This window comes from Panthera tigris, chromosome D3 (assembly GCF_018350195.1).
Source record: "Panthera tigris isolate Pti1 chromosome D3, P.tigris_Pti1_mat1.1, whole genome shotgun sequence".
Taxonomy (NCBI): Eukaryota; Metazoa; Chordata; class Mammalia; order Carnivora; family Felidae; genus Panthera; species Panthera tigris.
The window spans coordinates 86,054,479-86,081,361 of NC_056671.1; the positions used below are offsets into that span (position 1 = coordinate 86,054,479).

Consider the following 26,883-nt stretch of genomic DNA (forward strand, 5'->3'; position numbering starts at 1 on the left):
AACTTCACAGTCCATTATCAACACCATAGTCAACTGCAGTACATTAACCTGCAAATTACAACCCTAACTCCTGATTCCAAGTCCAGTGATCTAGCTCAAAATCAAAAATTATCACAGACTCATGAACAGAGTACAAACATTAGGTCAAACCTCCAGGAAAGTAATCACATTAATAACTAAAATGTGATGTCTTAACAATATATGAAACCGTTCTTATATTACGGGTTAAACAGATTCTTCTCAAATAAGGAAACGCAGGGGTGCCTGGGTGGCTCAGTCGGTTAAGCGATCAATTCTTGACCTCAGCTCAGGTCACGATCTCATGGTTCGGGTTGTGAGACTGAGCCCCATGTGAAGCTCTGTGCTAGGAGCGTGGAGCCCACTTGAGATTCTCTCTCACCCTCTCTCCCTCTCTCTGCCCCTTCCCTCTCTGTCAAAATAAATAAAAAAAAAAAATAAGAAAATGTAAATATTTGTGATTCCCATCAAAATTCTGTTTTATCTGGAATGGATTAGAATTAAGGTCATTTCAGTGGCCAGGTGGGAGATTTCAAGAAAAGACTAGATATCGCATGCCATTAGACAACAAAATGGAAAAACAAAACACCATCAAGTAGACAAAGGACACTGAGTTGAGAGACAGTGAGACAACCAGGTATCTATCACTACTCTGACAGGTTCCTGAACTATATAAAAACTGGGCAAATTGTAAGCGAGTAATCCAAGTTCCAAGTTCCGGGTTTTAAGTATAGCTTATAAAACGAGAGTTAAGACCTGCGTATTCGGGGAGACCTCCCTCCTGCGGCCAAGGCTGGGTCACCTTGCTGTGTGTGGTCCCGTCACCCTGAAGTTCCCATATCGTAACATTCATCTTGCATCATTACAACTAATAATAAAGTGTAACTGGCAAATGCTCTCCCCCCAGTTGCACATCCAATTCTGTACGGGCAGTGCCGCGCTCACGCTGTGCGCGGTCACGTTCCCACGATCTGCCACAGCTCTTAGGCACACAGGTGACATCAATAAGTACTTGCCAAATCTAACAGAAAGCGGAAACTTACAGTAATATTATTAATAGATACCATCTCCAGAGTACTAATATCTACTCCAAGATGGCGTGGGAAGTCAGGCAAACCTTCGCCCTATACCATATGGAACAGCTAGCTACCTACACGAAGCTCTTCCTTTGCTTTGCTGCCTTCGCCCCAGGCCAACGCCACCTGTATTAAACTCTGGGGCTGTCAGTTTAGGGACAGCACAACTCCCAGTGAGAAGGCTGGAGTGGAATGTGGAAAGCATATACGTATGCATCTAGTACGAAATTTAGCGTCTTTTTAGGTTTCGCATGTGGCGCCAGAGTCCAGTTATTCCATTTATTTCCTTCAACAAATAGGTTTAGAGCGGATTTATGTCCAAAGTACTCTAGGAAGTTCCGAGGACATAAAGATCAGCTGGTGGACAGGGTTCCGGCCTACGTGGAGTTTAGGGGCTGGTGGGACAGGGTAGAACTGACCGGATGAGAACAAGTATGTAATTCAAAGTGTTTTGAGTTCCGAGTGACCGAGAATTGCCTTACTGGGAGAGCGGTCTGGGCTGGCGGTGGGCGCCGGGGAGGGGATTTCTACGTGCTCGGAATGTCCTGCGCGATCAAGTCAGTCTCGGTTGACCCGGGGACTCCGGGCCTCCGAAGGTGCACGGGAAACAAACTTCTGTTGTGTGAAATCACCAAATCTGGGGGTGTGGCGTACTACAGGAGCCCCTTAAAAAGGCACCCCCAGCCCTGTGGAGGCCGGCCCCTGCGGAGCACAGCTCAACTCGCCCTCTGCCTGCATCACTTAAGTCTACCGAACTTGATGTCTGGGCTGTAAGGTGCTACCTCTCTTCTCTTGATTTCCCTCCCTGCGTTCTCTGGGCCTGTTAGACGATATCCGCCTACTTCCGGCGTTCTCGGTCTGATCATCTGCCTACAAATAAGCTCCTGCATTATCGGGACGCGAGGTTTGAGTGAGGCAAAATCATCCACCGTCAAAAGGACGTCTGGCCCTCCCAGCCTGTCAACCGGCTCTGTAAGCCTTGACCTCTTCTCAGTGAGGGAAAACCTAACCCCTGTTACCTAAACAGCACCAGAAACATCCACGGGGCACTGGCAGAGAGGGCGAGACGACAGTGCATTTTTCTTCTTCTCGTTTGGTTTCAACGGCACGTAACACTACTGGTGGGGAAAAGAACACTTTTCCAGCTTCCCAAAGGCCAGGACAAACGCCTGCTCACTCTGGTGTTCGGTCAACCGGGCCGCTACCCTTTGACCGAGGCCTGCTTTTCACAGCGCCCGCCCGCGGAGCCAAGCCGGGCGCCGGTTCCTGAGGAGGCACCGCGCGCGCGTCCCCGCGGCTCAGCGGCGGCCCACAGCCCCAGCAACGGCACGTGGCGGCGCCGGCACCCGGAGCGGTCCCACAGCGCGGCCGGCCGCCTCTGCGGACGCTCCGGGAACGCAGCCTCCCTTCCCTTTCCCTTCACCTTCGTTGGTTCTCCCCTGCGTCAGAAGGACGCAACACCGAGGCCCCCCCCCCCCCCCCCCGCACCGTCCCCGCTCTCGGCGCAGGCGCAGCCCGGGAGCGCGCGGCTGTACTCACGGCGGCTTCTTCACGAGCAGCAGCCGCAGCAGGGCCCTCAGGTGCGCGGTGCCGGGGAGGGCCCCCTCGTCCGCCTCGGGGCTCGCTCTGCTCAGGAGGAGGACGCACTTTCCCAGAGGCTCTTCCGTGTCCGCGTAGCCCTAACGGATTTCGGAGAAGAGAAGTGACCGTTTGCTGGACACATGCCGCTCGACTTTTTAACTTGGAAAGAAGAACTGCGGAGGCCCGTCGAGCAGCCCCCGGACTTCCTTCAGTTCGGCCGAGGACTCACTTGGCAGCACGACGTGAGAAGCTTACATAAAGCTGCGCTTAAAAATAACACTGCGGAACTTCAGGAGAATGGGCCGACTCCCCCGACGCCCGCCATTCCTCTGTTTTCCAAGGCCCTGACTGTGGCACCTCCCGCGGAGGACGCAGACACGAAGGGCCGCCTCTCCGCAAGGGCTGTTCCCAGAATGGCGCTGCCCAGCCACTTTCTCACCCACAGACAGCGGGGTGGCGTGGGGGGGGGGGGAAACCCCGGGGTGGGGGGGACCCCAATCCCCTCGCTCCTCCCCCTCCATCACCCAGCACGAGTGCCGGAAAAGCCTGTTCCCCAGAACCTGTTAATCGAAGTCCCCGTACGTACAGGGATGGAAGTCACCAGGCAAGTCTCGTTACACACCACGTGCTTCCAAAGCCCCGCGAGCCTTGCCCGAGAGCCTCCACGGAAGGCCGCGTTCCGGGCTTCGGTCGGTGCCACACGCCTGCTCCTCGCTTCTCACCCCCCCCCCCCCGGCCGGGTACGTGAAGTGCACGCGCGCAAAGGAGCTACCACCGCGCCCTGCTCGCCCCCCCCATCTCCCTCGCCACGTGACAGCTCTGCTGTGTGCACGTGCTTCCGTCAGTCACGCTCGACGCCAGACAAACGGGACGGGAAGTGGGGAACTGCTCCGAGTACCTGCAGCACGGGAATGACAGGACACAGAGACTCAATGAACTTGCTCCAGGTCGCCGCTGTCATCATCAGTCGTCCCTGCAGCAGATACATCAGAATGGCCTTGGCAGCGGCGTTCACCTGCCCGACGAGACGACACGATCAAAGAACCCGACGAAGTGAGGTCTCCCGCCAAGTCACCGTATGTGCCCGTAACTCTGTGTAAAATCTGGGAAGGCGCTCCAATTAACGTCCCTTCCTTCAAATTTCACATTCCGCAGCTTCACCTTACGTTCTGGTCTCAACCCGTCTAACTCCCTAACGATAAGGATTTCCTTGTGGTTTTGTGTTTTTTGTTTTTGTTTTTGTTTTACATTTAAGGTATATTTTTCCATTCGATGCAATGTTCCCTCATAATACAACCTGCTTGCCATAACTGCTGTACAGTTCGTAGCCTACATGAAAAACATAAACAGCTTCATCTGAATTCTTTGAGAACAAGTATGTCCTATATTTTGATTCTCACATTTTCCTTAACATTTCTTTTTATGTAAATAACACCGCAACTAAACCCATACATCAAAAGCAAGTTTCTTCTCAGCTTCTCATCACACTATCTACTTATATTACAATATTATCTTCATTTAACTGAGTATAATTATATTTGTCTTTTGCATTTACTCTTAACATGGCCATACCTCATTTTTGGGTTCCTGAATGCCAAATGCAGAGATTTCATACAGAACTTTCGGGTGAAGTAGAAAATGAATTCCATTACAAAGTGAAGACACAGGTTTAGTGACATTATGGACACCTAAACATTCCTGTAAAATAGTTTTAAAAAAATTCAGTGACACTAATTCTCCAAAGGACTCCTCTTTCTTCTGTTGACACTTTTTCACTTCATTGAAACTTTTCTTTTACCTAATACAGGATGAAAAAAAAGTTCTCTTGCCTGAGCTTTTGAGTCTACATGATACGCGTGTTATGTTACTCTCTGCCAACAAGCAGTTTTCATAATGATAAACATAAAAAAATAACATAACAAACTTATCCCAGGGTGTTTATATTTTGCTTACTGAGGTTTGAGGAAGAAAAACAAAATTCAAATGAAAACAGACTTGAAGTTTTGGGGGAAAGGGAGGACAACATATATGCAGGATATTTATCATCAATATATTGATAATACATCACTGAATACAAGTACTGACTGCGTACTGTCTCTCAGACTCATTATCACAAATTCTTTTCTCAATCAGAGCTAGAGAACACTATTTTCTTAGGGACTGCCTAAGATGGCAGAGGGGAAAAAAGCTCCCTGAAATATTAACAGAATTTAAATACAATATAAAAAGGTAAACATAAAATCCACAGTGACTCTCAGAAATGAAATTTTCTTTGCTCTGCAAAATTCTACTTCCTAACCACTACCAATAATTCAGAGGTCAAAAAGTTATACATACACGTACGTACATATACACACACGTATTTATACATATTTTTTCTCTTTAAATTTTAACTTCATGCCAGACAGCAACTGTATATTCTGAGCTTTTGAAAGAGCATAGCCTTGGCTTATGGTTTAAGAAAAGCTCTGTCACTTACTTCCTCAAAACACTTAAACTCTCTGACCTTCAGTTTCTTAATGGGAATAAGACGTGATCCTTAATGAAACACCCTTCTTCTCTCATCACTAAATACATATCAACTTACCTACACTGGTCTTTATGCCAAACAAAAAAGCACTAGAATCCCATCCAAGACCAATCCTGCCCGTAACCTGCATCCTAGCTGTCCTCCTAACACCTGTTCCTGTACCTGTGTTCCTGCACAGTTCCTGCACCTGTGTCTTCTTCTCCAGCACCTTTACTTCCTCTTCTTCCAGGGTTAGTCCTGTGACTCTGTCACATGCTCTAAGGGTCCCCGGATCTAATATGCCCCTGCTGCTACCAGTCCATCTTCCAGCTCTCCATCGCAACACAGCACAAGTCCTAGGCCTCTATGTGCTCACTCCCAGGTTGTCCTCCACCCACACCAGCAGGACCTCAGGCCCCATCACCCCACAGAAGCCTCCTGTCAACTTCGTGACACTGAACCCAATGCGTTCATCCCTGTTGTCATTTGACTCCGCCCAGGATACCATACTCCCCTCTCCTCTCAGACACTTCTGTATTTCTGTTGCTGGCTCCTGCTGTGCCCACCTTCCATCTGGTTAGACCCTAGATGGCCTCTCCCCAGTCTCTCACCAGATGACCCAACTTGGCCTTGTGGCTTTCAGCACCATCTCTGTGCTGATGACTTGAAATTTTACAGCTAGTCTGGGCTCCACACTCCAGAGACAGTTTGGTGCAAAGCTTAAGAATAGAGTTTAGGAGTCAGACTGTCCGGGTTCAAAGTCCAGTTTTACTACTTCTAGACCTTGGACAAGTTCATAGCATCTCTGTTTTTTCAAGAGAGAATACATACCTTATAGTGTTATGAAGATTAAAGTAGGGAATACATTTATAAAAGTACCTGATATACAGAATAAATGTTAATTGTTATCATTATTATTGCCACCATCATATAACTGGCATTATTATTATTATTATATTCAACCATCTACTTAGCATCTCCACTTACATGTAAAAAGGCATCTCAAATTTAACACATTCAAAATAATTCTATCCAACCCACAATCCAATACTGGGGACAATATGATCAATCCAATTACTAAATCCCAAACCCCAGAACTCCTCCTTGATGCTTTCTATACCCTACTCCCATTACCAGTAGACCAACCAGCTCTACATCCATTATGTATCCTGAATTCATTTTCTTCCCAGCATCTCCACCACATCATCGTATCTCACTGGGGCCACTACAGTGGAATTGGCCTTTTGGCTTCCACTCTTGACCCCTGACAATTGATTCTCCACACAATAGGAAGAGTGATCTTTTTAAAAAAGGTAATCAGATCAAATCAATTTCCTGCATAAAATCATTCATAGCTTCTCACTGTATTTAGAATAAAATTCAAAGCTTTATAATGGTTGGCAAGGCATTTCAAGGAATTATTTAAAATCCATTTCAAATATCTGAACATCAAAGCCAATTCCACTATTCTAAATTTCTGAGTGTAAGAACTATCCCACGCATATGGAGCTCAGCTTCTTGACCTCCTCATCTCAATAACATTACCTGCCCGATATCTCAGAACACTTCAACTTACCTTTCGCTTGTTTTCCTTCTAAAATCACAAATACAGGTTTCTACCTTGCTTAACACTTTGTAACATACTATTTCCCGTGACCTCCAGTGTATAATCCTAACTACTTCCTTCCCTCTGGCCTTTACTTCCTCTGATTCTATGGGCTATCACTTCAGCTACTCAGCTTACTTTCACCAAAGGCCTTCCCTCCCATCCTCAAGGAAAAACCACAATGCTCCATGGATCCAGATGTTCACATTCTCCAAAACCACAAACAGCTAGCCAAAGATAACTATGCAAAGATTTGTTTCACTAACAAGATTATTAAGACAATCAACTGGGCTCTCATTGCAACCCCCAAATCCTTCTATTTGATTATATCAAACTTCTACTCATATCAGTCATTTCAAACACATTGCAAATACCACTTACTCTCAATCTCAAAGAGAATATACAATTCAACTTGCTGCTCCACCTAAGCCCACCTAAGTTCAGTTAGCTATCAATATTCTAGATCCCAATGCCTTCAACTTTCAAAGGCACTAGCTTCTCCTAATTAGCCACTTGTCACCCTCTACCTTTCCCTCTCAACTGGTTCTTTTGATGAGTATTTCAACATATTAAATGAAGATATAACTTCCTAACAAGCCCCTCCAGGCTATGGTATCAACTCTGTCAAATCCATGGAAACAAGGCAGAAGTAATTATAAAACCACTGTCTACAGAATATAAGATTCCCCAAGTATAAACTACCTGCCAAAGATAACCTTACAATCAAAAATCACATCACCGGTTGGCTGAAAACAACAACATAAGAGATTCAATAGCCATAATAAATGAAAGCATTCTATGTAATAGAATGATCTAAATAAGATTATAAAATTAGTATGTTTAAAATTTTCAAAGAAACAAAAGAAGAAAATGAAAGACTATTATGAAAAGAATGAGTTAAAAAAAGAAGCAAAGAGGGGCGCCTAGGTGGTTCAGTTAGTTGAGCCTCCAACTTCAGCTCAGGTCATGATCTCACAGTTCCTGAGTTCAAGCCCCCCATGAGACTCTGTGCTATCAGTGTAAAGGCTGCTTTGGGTCCTCTGTCTCCCTCCTTCTCTGCCCCTCACCTGCTTGTACTGTATCTCTCAAAAATAAACATTAAAAAAATATTTTTAAAAAAGTATAGTAATGAAAAATGGAATAAGCAAAATCTAAAACTTGATGAATAAATTAAAAGCAACAATGATGAGTTAAAGATGGATGTTATTTATAAAAAAGAAAAACAAGGGCACTTGCTTGGTGGCTCACTCAGTTAAGCATCCAAACCTTGGACTCTTGATTTTGGCTTGTGTTATGATCTCTCGGTTCATAGGATCAAGCCCTGTGTCCGGCTTCACACACTGAGCATGGAGCCTGCCTGGGATTTCCTCTTCCTCTCTCTCTGTCCCTCGCCCACACGCACATGCATGCTCTCTCTCTCTCAAAATAAATAAACTTTAAAAAATACATATATATTTTAAAAAAGAAAAAACAGAAAAATAACAACTGTTGGGGACCGTGCAGAGAAACTGGAAGCATTATGCACTACTGGTAGGGATGTAAAATGGTGCAGCCACAATGGAAAACAGCATGGCAGGTCCTCAAAAAATTAAAAATAGAACTACCATATGATCCAGTAATTCTGCTTCTGGATATACACTCAAAAGAAATAAAAGCAGGGACTCAAACAGATATCTGTATGCCCATGTTCAAAGAAGCACTGTTCACAATAGCCAAAAGAGGGAAACAACCCAAATCTTCTTGAACAGAGGGTGGCACGTCAACAAATGTGGTATTTACATGCAAGAGTATTATACAGCCTTTAAAAAGGAATGCAATTCTGATATATGCTGTAACATAAATGAACCTTGAAGACATCATGCTAAGTTCAAAAAAAAAAAAAAAAAAAAAAAACAGACACAAAAAGGCAAACACTGATTCCACTTATATGAGGTACCTAGTGCAGGCTCATTCAGACAGAAAGCAGAATGTTGGCTACCAGGGGCCGGGGGGAGGGAGAGTGGGGAGTTATTGTTTAATGGGTACAGACTTTCAATTTGGGAAGTTAAGTTTTGGAGATGGGTAATGATGACAGTTGCACAACAATGTGAATGTACTTGATGACACTTAACTGTACACTTATAAATGATTAAATGGTAAATTTTGTGTCATGTATATTTTACTACAAATTTTAAAAAGCAAATTAGACATGGGTGAGGAAAGAATTAGCATCCTGAATGACTGCACTGAGGAATCCCAGCCAACCAAATCAAAACAAGACACAGAAAATGGGAAAGAGGACTTAAAAGACACAAAGAGTAAAATGAGGTCTACCTAGATCTAATGAGAGTTCTACTTGGAGAGAACAGTAAGGATAAGGAAACAGCAGTGATTAAGAATTATCCAGAAATGAAGGTAGATATGAGTCTTTTGGCTAAAGAGTGATAAACAAGATAAATAAAAAATGTACACAAAGACACACTGTAATGAAACTGTAGAACACCGGAGACAAGGAAAAGATCTTAAAAACAAGTAAACAACAAAAAAAGAAAATTATAATTTAACTGATAGCAGACTTCTCAACAATGATAGAAGCCAAACAAAGCACTATTGGCAAAGTGCTACGGAAAAACAGCAATAGACCTAAATAGTTCTCTATCCACCTAAACTATCACTCAGGAATAAGGTAAAATCAAGGCATTTTCAAACACATGTACTAACAGTTACAGACCTTCAATGAAAATACTGAAAAAAATATTTCAGTAAAAAGTAGACTGAACCTAAATATGTATCAATAAAAAGTGTTTTCAATCTAAAGAGCAGTTAAGAAGAATGAATTGGTAAGATCTGAGTCCTACCATTAAATGAAAGCCATAAGGCAGCAAAAACATATGTACACTATGAAATTATATATTTTTTTAAGCAGAAAAAACAGTTGCATACATTATTTATAAAGACATACATACATAGTACAAATATATATATGGACAAACACCAATTATGTAAGAGTGGTTGTCTTAGTGGATGAAAGAAGAGGAAAAAGGAAAGAAGCTTCAGTTATAACTAATATTTTTATTTCTCTGAATAAAAGAGGGTTAGAAGCAAAACTGGCAAAATGTAAACATTTGTTTTATCCAGTTAGTATTTACAAGAATGATGAATATAAGAGTACATTTTCAAGAGTACACAGTAACATGTATCTTTCAGTACTGATCTATGTACAACGTTCTTTGCAATATTGAAATAGTTAATATTTTATGTACTACTCTATGCTGAAATATTTTATAACTTAAAAATGAAAGTATTTTCTTCAAAAGAAAAATAGTACTATAGCTAACACTAAAACATTTAAGCCAAATAACCTAAATTTTTTCCTAAGCATAGAAATCACTTTTGAACACATGACAGAAATCATTTTCTTACAATACTCCCATCATTAACACAACATAAATGTCTTTTTAATTAATTTATTTACTGTTTAATTTACATCCAAGTTAGGTAGCATATAGTGCAACGAGTTCAGGAGTAAATTCCTTAATGCCCCTTACCCATTTAGCCCATCCTCCCTCCCACAACCTCTCCAGCAACCCTCTGTTTCTTTTCTATATTTAAGAATCTCTTATGTTTTGTCCCACTTTGTTTTCATATTATTTTTGCTTCCCTTTCCTTAAGTACATCTGTTTAGTATCTTAAATTCCTCATATGAGTGAAGTCATATGATACTTATCTTTCTCTAATTTTGCTTAGCATAATACCCTCCAGTTCCATCCACATAGTTGCAAATGGCAAGATTTCATTCTTTTTGATTGACAATACTCCATTGTACATATATACCACATCTTCTTTATCCATTCATCCATTGATGGACATTTGGGCTCTTTCCATACTTTGGCTATTGTCAACAGTGCTGCTATAAACATTGGGGTGCATGTGCCCTTTCAAACAGCACACCTGTATCCCTTGTGTAACTACCTAGTAGTGCAATTGCTGGGTCGTAGGGTAGTTCTATTTTTAATATTTTGAAGAACCTCTACTGTTTTCCAGAGAGGTTGCACCAGTTTGCATTCCCACCAGCAGTGCAAAAGAGATCCTTTTTCTCTGCATCCTCACCAATATCTGTTGTTGCCTGAGTGGTTAATTTCAGCCATTCTGATGGCTGTAGGATGGTATCTAATGGTGGTTTTGATTCATATTTCCCTGATGATGAGTGATGTTGAGCATCTTTTCATATGTCTATTAGCCATCTGGATTTCTTCTTTGGAAAAGTGTCTATATATGCTTTTGCCCATTTCTTCACTGGATTGTTTTTTGGGTGTTGAGTTTAATAAGTTCTTTATAGATTTTGGATACTAACCCTTTATCTGATATATCATTTGCAAATTCCATTCCATTGGTTGCCTTCTAGTTTTGCTGATTGTTTCCTTCGCTGTGCTTTTAAACTTGACAAGGTCCCAATATTTCATTTTTGCTTTTATTTCCCTTGCCTCCAGAGACATGTTAAGAAGTTGCTGCGGCCAAGGTCAAAGGGGTCAAAGTAGCTTGTTTTCTCCTCCAGGATTTTGTTGGTTTCCTTACATTTAAGTCTTTCATCCATTTTGACTTTATTTTTGTGTATGGTATCAGAAAGTGGTCCAAGTTCATTCTGCATGTCGCTGTCCAGTTTTCCCGACACCATTTGCTGAGGAGACCATCTTTTTTCCATTGGATATTCTTTCCTGCTTTGTCAAAGATTAGTTGGTCATACATTTGTGGGTCCATTTCTGGGTTCTCTATTCTGTTCCATTGATCTGTTTTTGTGCCATTATCATACCGTCTTGATGATTACATCTTTGAAGTCTGGAATTGTGATGCCTACAGCTTTGGTTTTCTTTTTCAAGAATGCTTTGGCTATTTGGGGTCTCTTCTGGTTCCAGACAAATTTTAGGATTGTTTGTTCTAGCTCTGTGAAGAATGCTGGTGTTATTTTAATAGGGATTGCACTGAATATGTAGATTGCTTTGGGTAGTATCGACATTTTAACAATATTTGTTCTTCCAATCCAGGAGCATGGAATATTTTTCCACTTTTGTGTGTGTGTCTTCTTCAATTTCTTTCATAAGCTTTCTAGAGTTTCAGTATATAGATTTTTCACCTCTTTGGCTTGGTTTATTCCTAGGTATTTTATGGGTTTTGGTACAATTATAAATGGGATCAATTCCTTGATTTCTCTTTGTGCTGCTTCATTATTGGTGTATAGAAATGCAACCAATTTCTATGCATTGATTTTATATCCTGCGACTTTGCTGAATTCATGTTATCAGTTCTAGCAGTTTTTTAGTGAAGTCTTTGGGTTTTCCACACAGAGTATCAGGTCATCTGCAGAGCTAAAGTTGGACTTTCTCCTTGCCAATATGGATGCCTTTTATTTCTTTGTGTTATCTGATTGCTGAAGCTAGGGCTTCCAGCCCTATTCACCACCACTTGAATAACAGTGGTGAGAGGGAACATCTTTGTCATGTTCCCGACCTTAAGGGGAAAGCTCTCGGTTTTTCTCCATTGAGGATGATATTAGTGGTAGGTCTTTTGTAAATGGCCTTTATGATTTTGAGGTACAATCTTTCTGTCCCTACTTTCTTGAGGGTTTTTATCAAGAAAGGATGCTGTATTTTATCAAATGCTTTTTCTACACAGTTATTTAGTTTTTTAATTCATTTTTGACAGAGAAGAGAGAGAAAAAGAGAGTGGGGGAGGGGCAGAGAGAGAGGGAGAAAGATTGAGAATCCCAAGAACGCTCCACACTGTCAGTGTGGAGTACGGTGTGGGGCTCAAAGTCAAAAACTGTAAGATCATGACTGGAGCCAAAATCAAGAGTTGGAGGATTAAGCGGCTGAGCCACCCAGGCGTCCCTAATTTTAGAGTTTTGGCTTTTTTTAATGTTTATTTATTTTTCAGAGAGACACAGAGTGCAAACAGAGGAGGAGCAGAGACAGAGGGAGACACAGAATCTGAAGCTGCCTCCAGGCTCTGAGCTGTCAGCACAGAGCCCGGCACTGGGCTCAAACTCACAAATTGCGAGACCATGATCTGAGCCGAAGCCAGATGTTTAACCAACTGAGCCATCCAGGCACCTCCCTAATTTTAGATTTTTAGTAAGAGAACCCAATGGCGCCAGCTGGCTCAGCAGATAGAGCATGCGACTCTTGATATCAGGGTTATAAGTTCAAGCCTCACATTGGGCATGGAGCCTACTTTAAAAGAAAAATAAAATGCTATTTAAAAAAGGGAAAGAAAGAAAGAAAGAAAGAAAGAAAGAAAGAAAGAAAGAAAGAAAGAAAGAAAGAAAACCCACTATTTGCTCTCCCCACCAAAAACAAAACAAAACAAAACCCAAAAAACCCACCTTAATAATTTCCAAACAGCAGTTGTAAGTTTCAACTTTCACTTGCAGTAATGGGTGAGATAACATTCGAAGAAACACCTTCTGACTTTCTCCTTGAAGTAATGGACTGGCCTGTGCAGATTTCCAGCTGGTAAAAAGGTAAAACATCCAAGACATCTAAGGTAAGCGAGTTACTAAAGAGATTGAAAAGAATATTGGAAAGGGTTTCTTCCTACTCCAGTTCCTCCAAGTGGGATCTTATTTAACTAACCCAATATTAATATCTATCCAAGCACTTGTTTCAAGGCAGAAAATATTCTCTTAAAAAGTACCCAAGGGGTGCCTGGGTGGCTCAATTGGTTAAGCGTCCGACTTCAGCTCAGGTTGTGATCTCACGGTTCGTGAGTTCAAGCCCCACATCAGGCCCTGTGCTGACACCTCAGAGTCTGCTTCAGATGGTGTCTCCCTCTCTCTACTCCTCCTCTGCTCATGTTCTATCTTTCTCTCTCTCAAAAATAAATATCAAAAAATATTTTTTTTAAAGTACCCATACAAGTCTTTAAAAACCCATATTTGGAATGTAAACTGATACAGCCATTATGGAAAACAGTACAGTGTTTCCTCAAAATTAAAAATAGAACTACTATATGATCCATCAATCCCACTTCTCATTATGAATCCAAAGGAAATGAAATCAGTATCGCAAAGAAATATCTGTTCTCCCATGCTCATCCTAGTATTACTCATAACAGCCAATACAGTCGACCTCTGAACAACACAAGGGTTAGGGGCACCAACCTCTATGCAGTTAAAAATCCATGTATAACTTCTGACTCCCCAAAAACTTAACTACTAATAGCTTACTGTTGACCAGAAACCTTCCCAATAATTTTAACAGCCAATAATACATATTTTGTACGTTATATGCATTATACATTGTACTCTTATAATAAAGTAAGCTAGAGGAAAAAAGTTTGACCAATCATAAGGGAAAAGACATTTACAGTAGTATACACATATTTATTGAAAAAAATCTGGGGCGCCTGGGTGGCTCAGTCGGTTGAGCGTCCGACTTCGGCTCAGGTCATGATCTCACAGCTTGTGAGTCCGAGCCCCACGTCGGGCTCTGTGCTCACAGCTCGGAGCCTGGAGTCTGCTTCAGATTCTGTGTCTCCCTCTCTCTCTGCCCCTTCCTCACTCATGCTCTGTCTCTCTCTCTCTCTCTCTCTCAAGAATAAATAAAACATTTAAAAAAAAAAGAAAAAAAAATCTGCATTACCCTCGCAGTTCAAACCTGTATCGTTCAAGGGTAACCATATATGGAAACAACTCAAGTGTCCATTAATGGATACACAAGTAAAGAAAATGTGGTGTATATATACAATGGAACATTATTCAACCTTAAAAAAAAAAAAAGGAAATCCTATCATTTGTGACAACACAGATGAAGCAGGAGTCCATTAGGCTAAGTAACTTAAGCCAGGTACAGAAAAGACAAATACACGGCATAATCTCATTTACATGTGTAATCTAAAGAAGTCAAACTCATAGAAGCAGAGAGTAGAATGGTGGTGACCAGGGACTGAGGAATAGGAGAAATAGGGAGATGTTGTTCAAAAGGTACAAAGTTTCAGTTATTCAGAATGAATACATTCTGGAGATCTAATGTACTCTATGAGGACTAGAGTTAATAATACTGTATTGTATCCTTGATACTTGTTAAGAAAACAGATCTTAAATGTTCTTACCACACACACACACACACACACACACACACATACACACACAAACATAGTGACTATGTGAGGTAATAAATAAATAAATAAATAAATCCCATACTTAATCAATATTTATCATCATGGAATTTACTCCTTCCAAAAGCAATGAAGACCCTAAATTCTAAATAGGAATCTGCTCCAATGTCTTCAAAATAAACAGTGCATGACGCATTCTAAAAATCCATATAGGAAAACAGTAGGAAGCAATGAAACTTACATTTAAAAACCCTCATTTTAAGTTATTAATCAAAACTTTAGAGACAAATAAACAAATATGCTTGAATACTTGGTTTGGATGGACACCAAAACAAATGTATAAAAATCCAGGGATAATTCATTTTGATTATAGGCATGGTATTTTTAAAGTTTACCCTATAAAATAGTTAACTGCCCTAATGCAGCTATACATATACAGTTCAGAGGTCAAACATACGTAAAAACAATTTTAATTAAAAAACAGTAAAAATTAAGGCCAGTTCTGTTTTCATTGTTCCTAAGTGCACACATACACAATATATCCTATAATAATATAATCATATCAAGAAAGCGAGTATTACATCTTTGAACACATGCAGATGATTTCCTTTATTAGGGGGAAATGCTGATGATAGGAAAAGCTTCGCAAGGCTTGGTCTGCCAGCTCCACTAATTCTAAGAGATTCTTCTCTCCCTAAAAAAAACAGCAGAAGGGAACAGTAAATGTCAAGTTCATGTACAGTAGAATTCTCAACAGCTAACTAAGCAACTTCAAGAAATTAGATCATTCAAAGACCCTAAGACTGTTCACATTTACTTAAGTCCACTTTCCTAACAAGCAAACTAAAAATGTCAGCTTAGGGGGGAAAATTCCTAGCTAAATGCCACAAGAGACTATTTTTCACTTCCAAGTAGGCTTAAAGTTACAATCGAGTGGCCACGTTCTTTGACAGTTTGTAGCCCTATCTCCCTACTAACTGTAGACTCAAAGCAGGACTTGTGTATTTTATGATCCACTTCCCCTTCTACATGTTGACCACTTCTACAAACATAAAGGACAACCAACACATCATGATTAACTGACCATGCAGAATAGCACGGAAATAATTTGACAATCTGAACTTCTATCACGGAAGAAACAAGAAGCCAGCAGCAGTGAGATATGGCAAAACAAAAGGAAAAAATAACAGGTAAATAAAGGAAAATTAGAACTAAGAGGCTGAGATAACTTCCACTGTAGGAAACAAAAGGAATAAAAAATTTATTTCCTAATTTTTTAGATCTTCAGGACCCACTTTGGTACTTCCAAACAGTAAACAACTATTATAGTCAGTGTCTATTTTAAGACTCATAAACCCCTTTACTGACAACATACTAAATATCCTAAAAGTATCTCTAAAAGGGATAAATAACAATACATAATCTTTGCCATAACACTGCACCTAAAGTCATTTTACCTTACAATCTACCTCGTTATTGTATTTAATAAAAAATCAGGCTCTTTGTGTATGTAATAAGTCTATGAAATATTAAAGGAAAAATATGCCTACAGAAAGCACTAAAATGGCCCTTATAGTTGTTTATGTCAATTGTCACTGTTCACACACAGTAAGTCACTTCAAAAAGGAACTCTCTATTCAATATTAAGACATTGATAATAATTACTGCCTTTTCAAAAACCAATGGGTCTCATCAATACACACCAATCATTATTCTAAAGTCTTTATTTTACCTTTACACAAATCATATACTTACCTTGATCTGAAAAATGAACGCTCAATAATAATGTATCTCACCTCCAATATTCAATTGTTATGTGTCCATCAGTTTGAAAGTATAGGTTATGTTTTCTAAATATTTTATCAAAAGAATATTTAATTAAAAGACATTAACAGAACTTTTTACCTCCTTCCCAACATCAGACAGGAAGTTACAGGTACATTCGATTGAATAAACAGCCTCCGCAGTTCGTTTATAAATACTGTAGTTTTCAGAATTCAGCTGTTCCAAATATGCCACAACAGCTTCGTGAATATTTGGATATTCCAAAGAAATAGGCATGTCCAAAGAAACTAAAAATAATGCTGCTGACAAAGGCTCTGGTAAAAAGTGGCTTGCCTTAATGAATAAAAAAACAAAAGTTAAAAATCGTTTTAGAAAAATATGGTAGACTATGATTTTAATATAGCTAGCTCAACTTTTTATTTATATCATTGTCTATCACAAAGTCTATGCTTCTCCAAAGAAAATTCTATTCCTTAACACACCATTCACTTCTGTGTCTTGTTCAATGTAATTTTTCTCTGCTCAAAACAACTCAAGTCCAAATTTCAACTCTTTCCAAAAGCCTGGCACACAGGATAGTTCCTCCTTCCCCAAACCAACAACCAGAGTCACTCTCCCCACCCCCCAGGCCGTGAACCTTGTTTATATCTCTGCTACTAAACTGAAGGCAGGAGGCTTTCTGATCTAAGTATTTCATGCTGTGCACATAAATCTGCAGAATAATGCAATAAAGTCCTGAAAACAAGAGCACTTCTCCACTGAAGCTGAACACATAACCCAGGGCTTATTAACTACATATTGAATTGAATAACACTAAATCAAACACAACTATAGATTGATTTGAACAGAAATTGATTTTTTGTTTAGTTCATATTTCAGAGGGGAAAGGAGAAATTCAACAATAATTACATAGTTCTAAAACACTCAGAGAGGAGTGACCCTTAATTAGTATAAAATTAACATGCCCAAATGAAATATTATACATTTTGTAACCTTAAAACAATTGATTTAAAATTGAAAGAACTGTTTCTTTGGGTTCTGTTTTTTAATGATTCTAGTTTGGTGATAGGATTCTATGAATGAAGGAAACAAAAAGGATTCAAAATTCAATGTTTGGAGAAAATCTTTTGGCATAGCCTATTACTTTGGCTGAAATGCTGTCTTTATTAAAGGGCAGGCTTGGTCACCATTTATTTCATGCATATCCTATTTTAAGAATAATTATTAACTGCCTGAAAATCTAACATAAAGGGCTAAATCAGCTAAATGATGCTTCTAAAATCAAATAAAGTTGCCAAATAAATATCAGAAACTATAGGAATCAAATTTTTAGTTCTATGTAATCATGAAATAAAGCCCTAACTATTAAGACAGCAGCTATTAGAAAATCAAGAGAAATTTCATGATTCTGTGAAGAACTCTCTTAGGGGGGAAAAAGAGAGGCAAACTAGATTATCTGCTCACCTATGGTTTGCTCACTCAGCAAATACTTGCTGGGCCCCTACTATGTTCCCCTACAGTATGCCAGGAGTCATTCCAGACCCTGGAGGCACAGCAGGAAACAAACAGAACCTCCACCCTCACGAAGGGAACATTCCAGTGGAGAAGGCAGAGTAAATCGATATATTTCATAAGATAGCAGGTGTGGCCAGCAAGTGCTAAGGCAGAAAACAACAACAACAACAACAAGAGATGGGAAAGATGGAGAGGAACAGCCACCTGGGGGGGAAGTGCTACACTCTAGAGCAGCAGGGAAGGCCTCTCTGATAGGGTGGCATTTGAATCTCTGGCAGAAAAGCACCCATAGAAGAGTGAACTCCAAGTGCAAAGGCCCAGAGACAAGGAGGCCAGTGCAGTTACCACTGAGGGATGGAGTTGAGGGCACTGGTGAACACATCAGGCAGGGCTCTGGGTCATCTTAAGACTTGCCCCTGGGGAAGCACTGGGAAATTTCAAGCAAGTATCAAGAGCAGCCTACAGGAACAGACGGAAAAGGGCAAGGGTGGAAATGAGAGACAGATGAGGAAGCTGCTGCAACAACCTAGGCAAGAAAGGTGCCTCGAACTCAGGTGACAACGGTGCGAACAGCAAGAAGGGTTCAGACTCCAGACAGATGTCAAGGAAGAAATGAGAAATTTTGTGGAGGGACTGGATTCAGGTGTACGTAACAGACAGGAATCAAGGATGACTCTAAGTGTTCTGCCTGATCAACAACCAACCAGAAGAACGAAGGTGCTATCCACCCAGAGAGGCAAGACCGTAAAAAGACCAGAGAAGTGAAGAATTAGGGTTGAGACACGTGATGTTGGAAACATCGATCATCGCCCAAGTGAAGATGTCAAAAAGGATGTTGAATCTACGAGTTTGCGCTTCAGGTGACACATGTGGTCTGGAACTATGAGTCGAGGAGGTGTCGGCAAACAGATGCTGTTTAAAGACCACAGATGGGTCAGTCCTGGGTTTCTATTCCTTTCAAAGGTTAGAGAGAAAGAAGAATTAGCAAAGGAGACTGGGAGTTGGGCACTGCGCCAAGATATTAAAGCCTCACGGATCTAACTCCAAAGGTGCTGTGTTCTAGTTTAAAAAGAGCTTTCTCTGACTCTAGTCACAAAAGTAAGAACAGCTGATGTGAGAATTCAGCACCAAGCAGATGTTTAGCAGATCTCACTCACGTAATAAATATTAATTTCCTTTCTTTCTTTTCACCCCATCACTAAGAAATTCTGACATCTTCACTCTCCATACCTACACATGAAACTTCATCTCAGCAACTCAAAGCACCAGGCTCCAATCTCAGGTTGAATCCTGGCATGGTCCAGCGGACTGATCACAGTCAACAGACTGAAGACCGCCATCCTACATTTATCAGCATTATTCACCTGTCAGTCAGAACTAAAAGTGAAGCCACTTCAGGGCAAATCCATCACCACTATTAGATAAAAAGAATCAACAGTACTATCTCGAAGGCTGGAGTCGGGTGGGCTGGGGGGATAGGAGGGATATAACATTGCTTTGTCTGAACCTTCCCACTCAGAGCAGGCACGGCCTAATCCAAGGGCTTGTGAGAACTGCAGAACTAATGGATCAGAATATGCAAGATGTCATTAACGAGATCTCTAGGTGATCTGTTTGCACATTACACTTTAAGAAGTGCTGCTCTGAATCTATGAGCTTTAGCAAATTATTAGGGATATATATATCTCAGTGAAAAAATCAAAGGCTTATGGTATAAATTCTTCTGCATCCCCAGGCTGCTGGCTTAGAAAGAGCCAGAGTTTCCTACGATGCTCTGGATGCTGCTTCGAGCACAGGGCCAGTATTTTTAGCTCTTAATTTTTACCAAATTGATTTATCCAAACAGATCATTTTTCATAAGATTACCAATTCATCGTTTTAACCTGCTGATAGGTATTTTTCAAAATCTTTTCAAACCAATTATTATCCATTTCAAAAAGGCCTTCAAGGTCATCTTGCCCAAATTTCAAATCCAAGAAATCTCTACAAAGATTCACATTATCATTTTCCAACTTCCAATTTACATATTTGGCAGGTGGTAACTCAAATATTTAAAAACCACTTTCCAGGTTGAAAGTTTCAGAATCCAACCTCCATTTCAATTACTGGTGAGCCAGCAACAGGCAGAGGGCAGCATAATCATGAACCGAAAGAAATTTAACAGCAATGGAATAGGATTTTTGTCTGCATCTCATTTTAAAGTTCTTACTTTATTAATGAAAGCAATTATAACCATCTATAAACGAATACCTTAATCACAATCTCCTCCATGGCCTGATTTACTATTCTAATGAAATGCCAATTTATGTATTTAAGAAAGGTACCAAATTGACAGATAGTGACTTGCCTTCAAAAACAAAAACTAATAAAAAAAGAACTAACAGGGGCGCCTGGGTGGCGCAGTCGGTTAAGCGTCCGACTTCAGCCAGGTCACGATCTCGCGGTCCGTGAGTTCGAGCCCCGCGTCAGGCTCTGGGCTGATGGCTCGGAGCCTGGAGCCTGTTTCCGATTCTGTGTCTCCCTCTCTCTCTGCCCCTCCCCCGTTCATGCTCTGTCTCTCTCTGTCCCAAAAATAAATAAAAAACGTTGAAAAAAAAAAATTAAAAAAAAAAAAAAAAGAACTAACTTCAAAAACTAACACATACACAGAGGCTTTATATTATTCTAAAACTGAAGTAACTCAAAATAAAACATTTTTTATTTCTACTTTAATTGATTCCTATCCAAATAACTACAGAGATGAAAAAAAAAGTCTATAGTCAAAAAGCAATAAATAAAATCATATGGTATAATTGATGTTTTACATCAATACTTTACATCAATACTATAGATAAATTGATCATTTGTAATACTTAGTAACAAGTTAATGTAGCACTACTAACTTTTCAGCTATATATTATTACATAAAGTGAGACATCCATATCTTAAATGCAATTATAGTCTTACATGACTGGAATTCTTCAATTCATAATGCTTAGACATTGGCAAATTTCTTCAAAACAGAAAATTTCTTTAGAAACATAATGACTAATGAATAAAAGGTAAGAATTAAAATTAATAGAGTGATGCTCTTTTTCCTAAAGCAAAATACTAAATTTAAAATTTAATGTTTTGTTCTTATTTTTCCAGATGACTTGGTAATATATTGCATATGTAAGTATTATGAAAAATATGGGAGTTTGGATACTATGCAGAATTCTAGAAAACAAAAGGGCAAATGTCTATAACAAAGGACATCAAAAGGCACAGGAAATAGTTCTTTAGTTGCAGTAATTTCTCCTATACCTTCACTAAAACATGCCACACCTTTCTTTTTGCAGTAAGTACACTATAAAATATGTGTGCATGAATAATTTGAGATGTTTTACAACTAACATTCAAATTCAGAGATATAACCTCTATTTAAAAATACAGTCATGGGGCGCCTGGGTGGCTCGGTTGGTTAAGCGTCTGACTTTGGCTCAGGTTATGATCTAAGGGTTTGTGAGTTTGAGCCCAGCATTGGGTTCTGTGCTGACAGCTCAGAGCCTGGAACCTGCTTCAGATTCTTTGTCTCCCTCTCTCTCTGCCCCTCCCCTACTCTCTTTCTCTCTCTCTCAAAACAAATAAACTTTAAAAAACCGGTCATGAAATGATTTAAAAGAAATATGTACACCTACTAAAATCATCTTTAACATACAGTTATATAACAAACAACTGCTACAAGCAACAAAAGTGATGAATCTCAAAAAAAAAGTCTTGAGCAAGTACATACCTTATAATTCCATTCACGTAATGTTGAAAAACAGACAAACTGATTGATAGTGACAGAAGTCAGAAAGAAAGTTCCGCTTGGAGAAAGGAATGAGAGGTAACTGATGGGAAGGGACTTCTGAAATGCTGGTAACATTGTATTTCATGTTCTGGGGTGGTGGTCACTTTTTAAACACTTTAATACAGTGCATTGTAAAAATGCACTGAACGGGGTACTTTTCTAAACATGTTACACCACAATTTTAAGAAGTTACCTAAAAAGGAATTTTTTTTAGAAGTAATTTTTTTTCTATCAAATGACTTGTCAAAACTGTTCAAACATGTTAGTCTTTCTCAATTACTACCTTTCTAATATCATTAGAAATCATGAAATGATCACAGGAGATTTACGACTGAACACTTACTTGTAACATTCAATAAACCACAAGGAACATTACCACCCTCACCTTTTCAACAGGGAGAAGCGTCTGCAGGACTCGGACCGCGAACAGAGAAGTGCTCACAAAGGCCATCCGGTGATGCACCAGCACCGCCTCCGGCCGGTCTGAACTGGCACCACTTTTATGGTAGCACATGGCATCTCCCAGGGACGCCAGCACCATGAGCAGCTTCTCTTTCTGCAGACATTTAAACACGAGATGGGAGAACAACCAATTTCAGGAGCCAGTATGGAAAATTTCATGGAGAATAATTTACAATAGTATGACAAATAACAAAACAAACCCAAACAAAAACTTCTTCCTCCCTATAAGAATAATCAATACCTGCTGAAATAATTTAAAATACTACCAGTGCATAATAGGCACACCTAAAGTTTTCTAAACTAACAATATTTACATATTTAATATGAATTGTAATAACGAATAAAAATAAATAAAAAAGTTTAATGAAGCATAAATTCCTCCTAGTTTCTAATACTTAATTGTTACAAGTTCAAAATCAGCATGTAAATCTCTCACAAAGTATTTATTAGGCCTACTGTATACTTAACACAGTGGCAGGTATAGTGGGGGGGAAATGCATTACTACAAGAGACATCCCTGCCCTCAAACTGATCCTAAAATTACTAAAGAAATGTGACAGGGAAAGTCATATAGTTACAAAACAATTAAACAGCAAATCCTATGAGTTCTCTCTTCACATAAAAAAGGCTGTTTCAAGGCAAATGTTCTGCCATCAGAAACTTCTAGGTAAGTTACTACTTAACTAGAAGTTATATCCTTTAAATTGAAAGACATACATAAACTACAAAGAGAAAGCTAACTTGCAAATCAATAATGATAGAGACCAAAATACATCTTCTATGTGCTGACATTCCCCCATAAACTAGCTGGTAAAAGGACAGCATCACTAAGACAGAACAAAAGAGCACTGGAGATCTCACTCTCACCTTTCCACTGAGGATATATGAAAACAAAAACAGGAAATACTCTGGAAACTAAGGATAAAAATGTATGCCAGAAATTTTTTCATTCAAGGATGAATATTCTGGAAGCAAACTAAAAGGTATGAGGCCTAAAAAAATTTATATAAAAGATCAAAGCTACAGTGAGATCCTGCTTCACCTCCATTAGGATGGCTATTAACATGAGTGGAGCTGGAGTGTGTTACGCAAAGGTAAGTAAGTCAGTCAGAGAAAAGCAAACACCATGTGATTTCACTCACGTGTGGAATTTAAGAAACAAAACAAATGAACACAGGGGAAGGAAAAAAAAAGAGAGAGAGAGAGGGAGGCAAACCATAAGAGACTCTTCACAATAGAGAACAAACTGAGGGTTGCTGAAGGGGGGATGGGCTAAATGGGAAGGCACTTGTTGGGTGAGGACTGGGTGTTACATGTAAGTGATGAATCATTAAATTCTACTCCTGAAACCAGTATTACACTATATTTTAACTATCTAAAATTTAAATACAAACTTGAAACAAAACAAAACAAAACAAAAAAGACAAATATTAAGTGTTGGTGATGCAGAGAAACTGGAACCTCTGTGACTTGCTGGTAAGGATGTAAAATGGTGCCATTACTATGGAAACAATATGGCAGTTCCTCAAAAATTAAACACAGAATCACTATATGATCCTGCCATTTCATTTCTGGGTAACAGACCTACAAGAATCGAAAGCAGGGACTCAAACACATACTTATACATTAATGTTCACAGAAACATTGTTCACAACAGCCAAAAGTTGGAAAAGTGTCGATCAACATATGAACAGATAAACAAAATGCAGTATGCTGTCTGCATGTACAGTGAAATGTGATTCAGCCTTAAAAAGGAATGAAATTCTGGCACATGACACATGAATGAGCCTTGAAAAACATCATGCTAAGTAAAATAAGCCAGATACAGAAAGACTAATATTGAATGATTCATTACACTTATGCGAGGTGTCTACAACAGTCAAATTCATAAAGAAAAACGCAGGATAGAAGTTACTGGGGCCCGGGGAAAGGGGGAAAAGGAGTTATTGTTTAGTGGGTACGGAGTTTCCGTTTGAGATAACAGAAAACTTTTGGCGATAGAAAATGGTAATGATTGTACAACAATGTAAATGTATGTAATGCCACTGAATTATACACTCAAAAAGGATTAAAATGGGGGTGCCTGGGTGGCTCAGCAGGGTAAGGGTCCAGTTCTTGATTTCAGCTCAGGTCGTGATCCCAGGGTAGTAGGATCAAACCTCGTGTCAGGCTCCAACAAGCATGGAGCCTGCTTAACATTCTTTCTCTCCCCTTCTCTCCCTCCTCTGCTCATCCTCTCTGTCTCTCTCTCTCTCTCTCACTCACTCAAAAAAAGTGTTTAAATTTTCCTATAAATCAAATAAGATTTCATGTTGAAGGAAAAAAAATTAATAATTGACACATATTTAAAAAAAGACATCTTAAAAAAATTTTTTAAATAAAAAATAAAAATAAAAGGACACCCTTATCTTTGCACATAAAAGGTTAAAAATTAAATGTGTAGTAAAATATGAGCAAAATCTATGAAATATGAATAATGAATAATTAGGGGCAAAAAAAATTGGATAAAGGGGGTTATTTTCTCTTGATGAAATGCATAATTAAGAGTAAAGACCCAATATGAATTGAGTCTTTGTGGTCTGAAAAACAAACAATATCAAGCAAAATCTGTTATTGAAACAAAGATGGTTTAACAGGTTTTAGCCCAGTCATTTTTAACTTAATTTATAAATAAGTAGATATAAACTTTGATCATTTCAAAGACTACTACTCCTCACATTTCCAAGAAACACTGGCAAAAACTATTTATTCACCCACAATGAAAAATTCAGTATATATTTAAGGCTATCTTCTCTAATCCCAAGAAAATAAAACTAAAAATTAATAAAATTTAAACCAGAGGCCATTATATTAATAACTATCAGCCCAAAGAAAACAAACTAGAAACACAGTAACAGTATTAATACTGACAGACAATTCTTCCACCTAGCACTTCTCCATTAAAATACTACTTTTATATACCTACAAACAATATATGTTATTCAACATTAACTTTGACAATTTGTAATTTAAATTCATGAACATTAATTGAAGATCTCAGTATTATAGAGCTTTTTCTAAAAAGTCTATTTTCTTGTGAAACTGTTTCAAATAACCTTAATAAGTCCAAAGATGAATTGAGTGCTTCTCAAAATAGTATAAAAAGAAAGTACTACAATAATCAGGCTTGTGCAATCCCTATCAAAATAACACCAGCATTCTTCACAGAGCTAGAACAAACAACTCTAAAATTTGTATGGAACCAGAAAAGACCCCGAATAGCCAAAGCAATCCTGAAAAAGAAAACCAAAGCCGCAGCCATCACAATTCCAGACTTCAAGCTGTATTACAAAGCTATAATCATCCAGACAGTATGGTACTGGCACCAAAACAGACCCACAGATCAATGAAACAGAACAGAGAACCCAGAAATGGACCCACAAATGTATGGCCAACTGATCTTTGACAAAGCATGAAAGAATATCCAATGGAAAAAAAGATGGTCTCTTCAGCAAATGATGCTAGGCAAACTGGACAGCAACAAGCAGAAGTATGAACCTGGACACTTTCTTACACCATACACAAAAATAAACTCAAAATGGATGAAAGACCTAAACGTAAGACAGGAAGCCATCAAAATCCTCGAGGAGAAATCAGGCAACAACCTCTTTGACCTCTGCCACAGCAACTTCTTACTTGACATGTCTCCAGAGGCAACGGAAATAAAAGAAAAAATGAAATATTGGGATCTCATCAAAATTAAAAGCTTCTGCACAGCAAAGGAGATAATCAGCAAAACTGAAAGGCAACCGACAGAATGGGAGAAGATATTTGCAAATGACATATCAGATAAAGGATTAGTATCTAAATCTATAAAGAACTTACCAAACTCAACATCCAAAAAACAAATAATCCAGTGAAGAAATGGGCAAAAGGCATGAATAGACACTTCTCCAAAGAAGACATCCAGATGGGTAACAGACACATAAAAAGATGCCCAACATCACTCATCATCAGGGAAATACAAATCAAAACTACCATGAGATACCACCTCACACCTGTCAGAATGGCTAAAATTAACAATTCAGGCAACAACAGACGTTAGCGAGGATGCAAAGAGGAACCCTTATGCTCTGTTGGTGGGAATGCAAACTGGTGCAGCCACTCTGGAAAACAGTATGGAGATTCCTCAAAAAAATTAAAAATAGAACTACCCTACAACCCAGCAATTGTACTACTAGGCATTTATCCAAAGGACACAGGAATGCTTATTCGAAGGGGCACATGCACCCCAATGTTTATAGCAGCACTATCAACAATAGCCAAAGTATGGAAAGAGTCCAAATGCCAAATGTGTATATATATATATATATATATATACAATGGAATAATACTTGGTGATCAAAAAGAATGAAATCTTGGGGCACCTGGGAGGCTCAGTCAATTA

The 26,883-nt window shown here is 39.3% G+C and overlaps 1 protein-coding gene across 10 annotated transcripts in view; it reads right to left on the reverse strand.

Annotated features, from left to right (window-relative positions):
- RTTN (rotatin) overlaps window positions 1–26,883 on the reverse strand; it is a 167,513-nt gene that overhangs the window by 117,749 nt on the left and 22,881 nt on the right. For 6 of the 10 annotated variants that reach the window (XM_042961733.1, XM_042961731.1, XM_042961735.1 and 3 more), the window contains 7 exons: window positions 22,381–22,551; window positions 16,787–16,999; window positions 15,463–15,575; window positions 13,149–13,275; window positions 4,248–4,373; window positions 3,574–3,690; window positions 2,634–2,773 (listed from right to left, as the gene is read on the reverse strand). In XM_042961733.1, the coding sequence (XP_042817667.1) occupies window positions 2,634–2,773; window positions 3,574–3,690; window positions 4,248–4,373; window positions 13,149–13,275; window positions 15,463–15,575; window positions 16,787–16,999; window positions 22,381–22,551 (1,007 nt within the window). Of the gene's footprint in view, window positions 1–2,113; window positions 2,446–2,633; window positions 2,774–3,261; window positions 3,325–3,573; window positions 3,691–4,247; window positions 4,374–13,148; window positions 13,276–15,462; window positions 15,576–16,786; window positions 17,000–22,380; window positions 22,552–26,883 lie in introns of those variants that run through there. The other 4 variants (XM_042961732.1, XM_042961734.1, XM_042961740.1 and 1 more) reach the window with 4 other exon arrangements.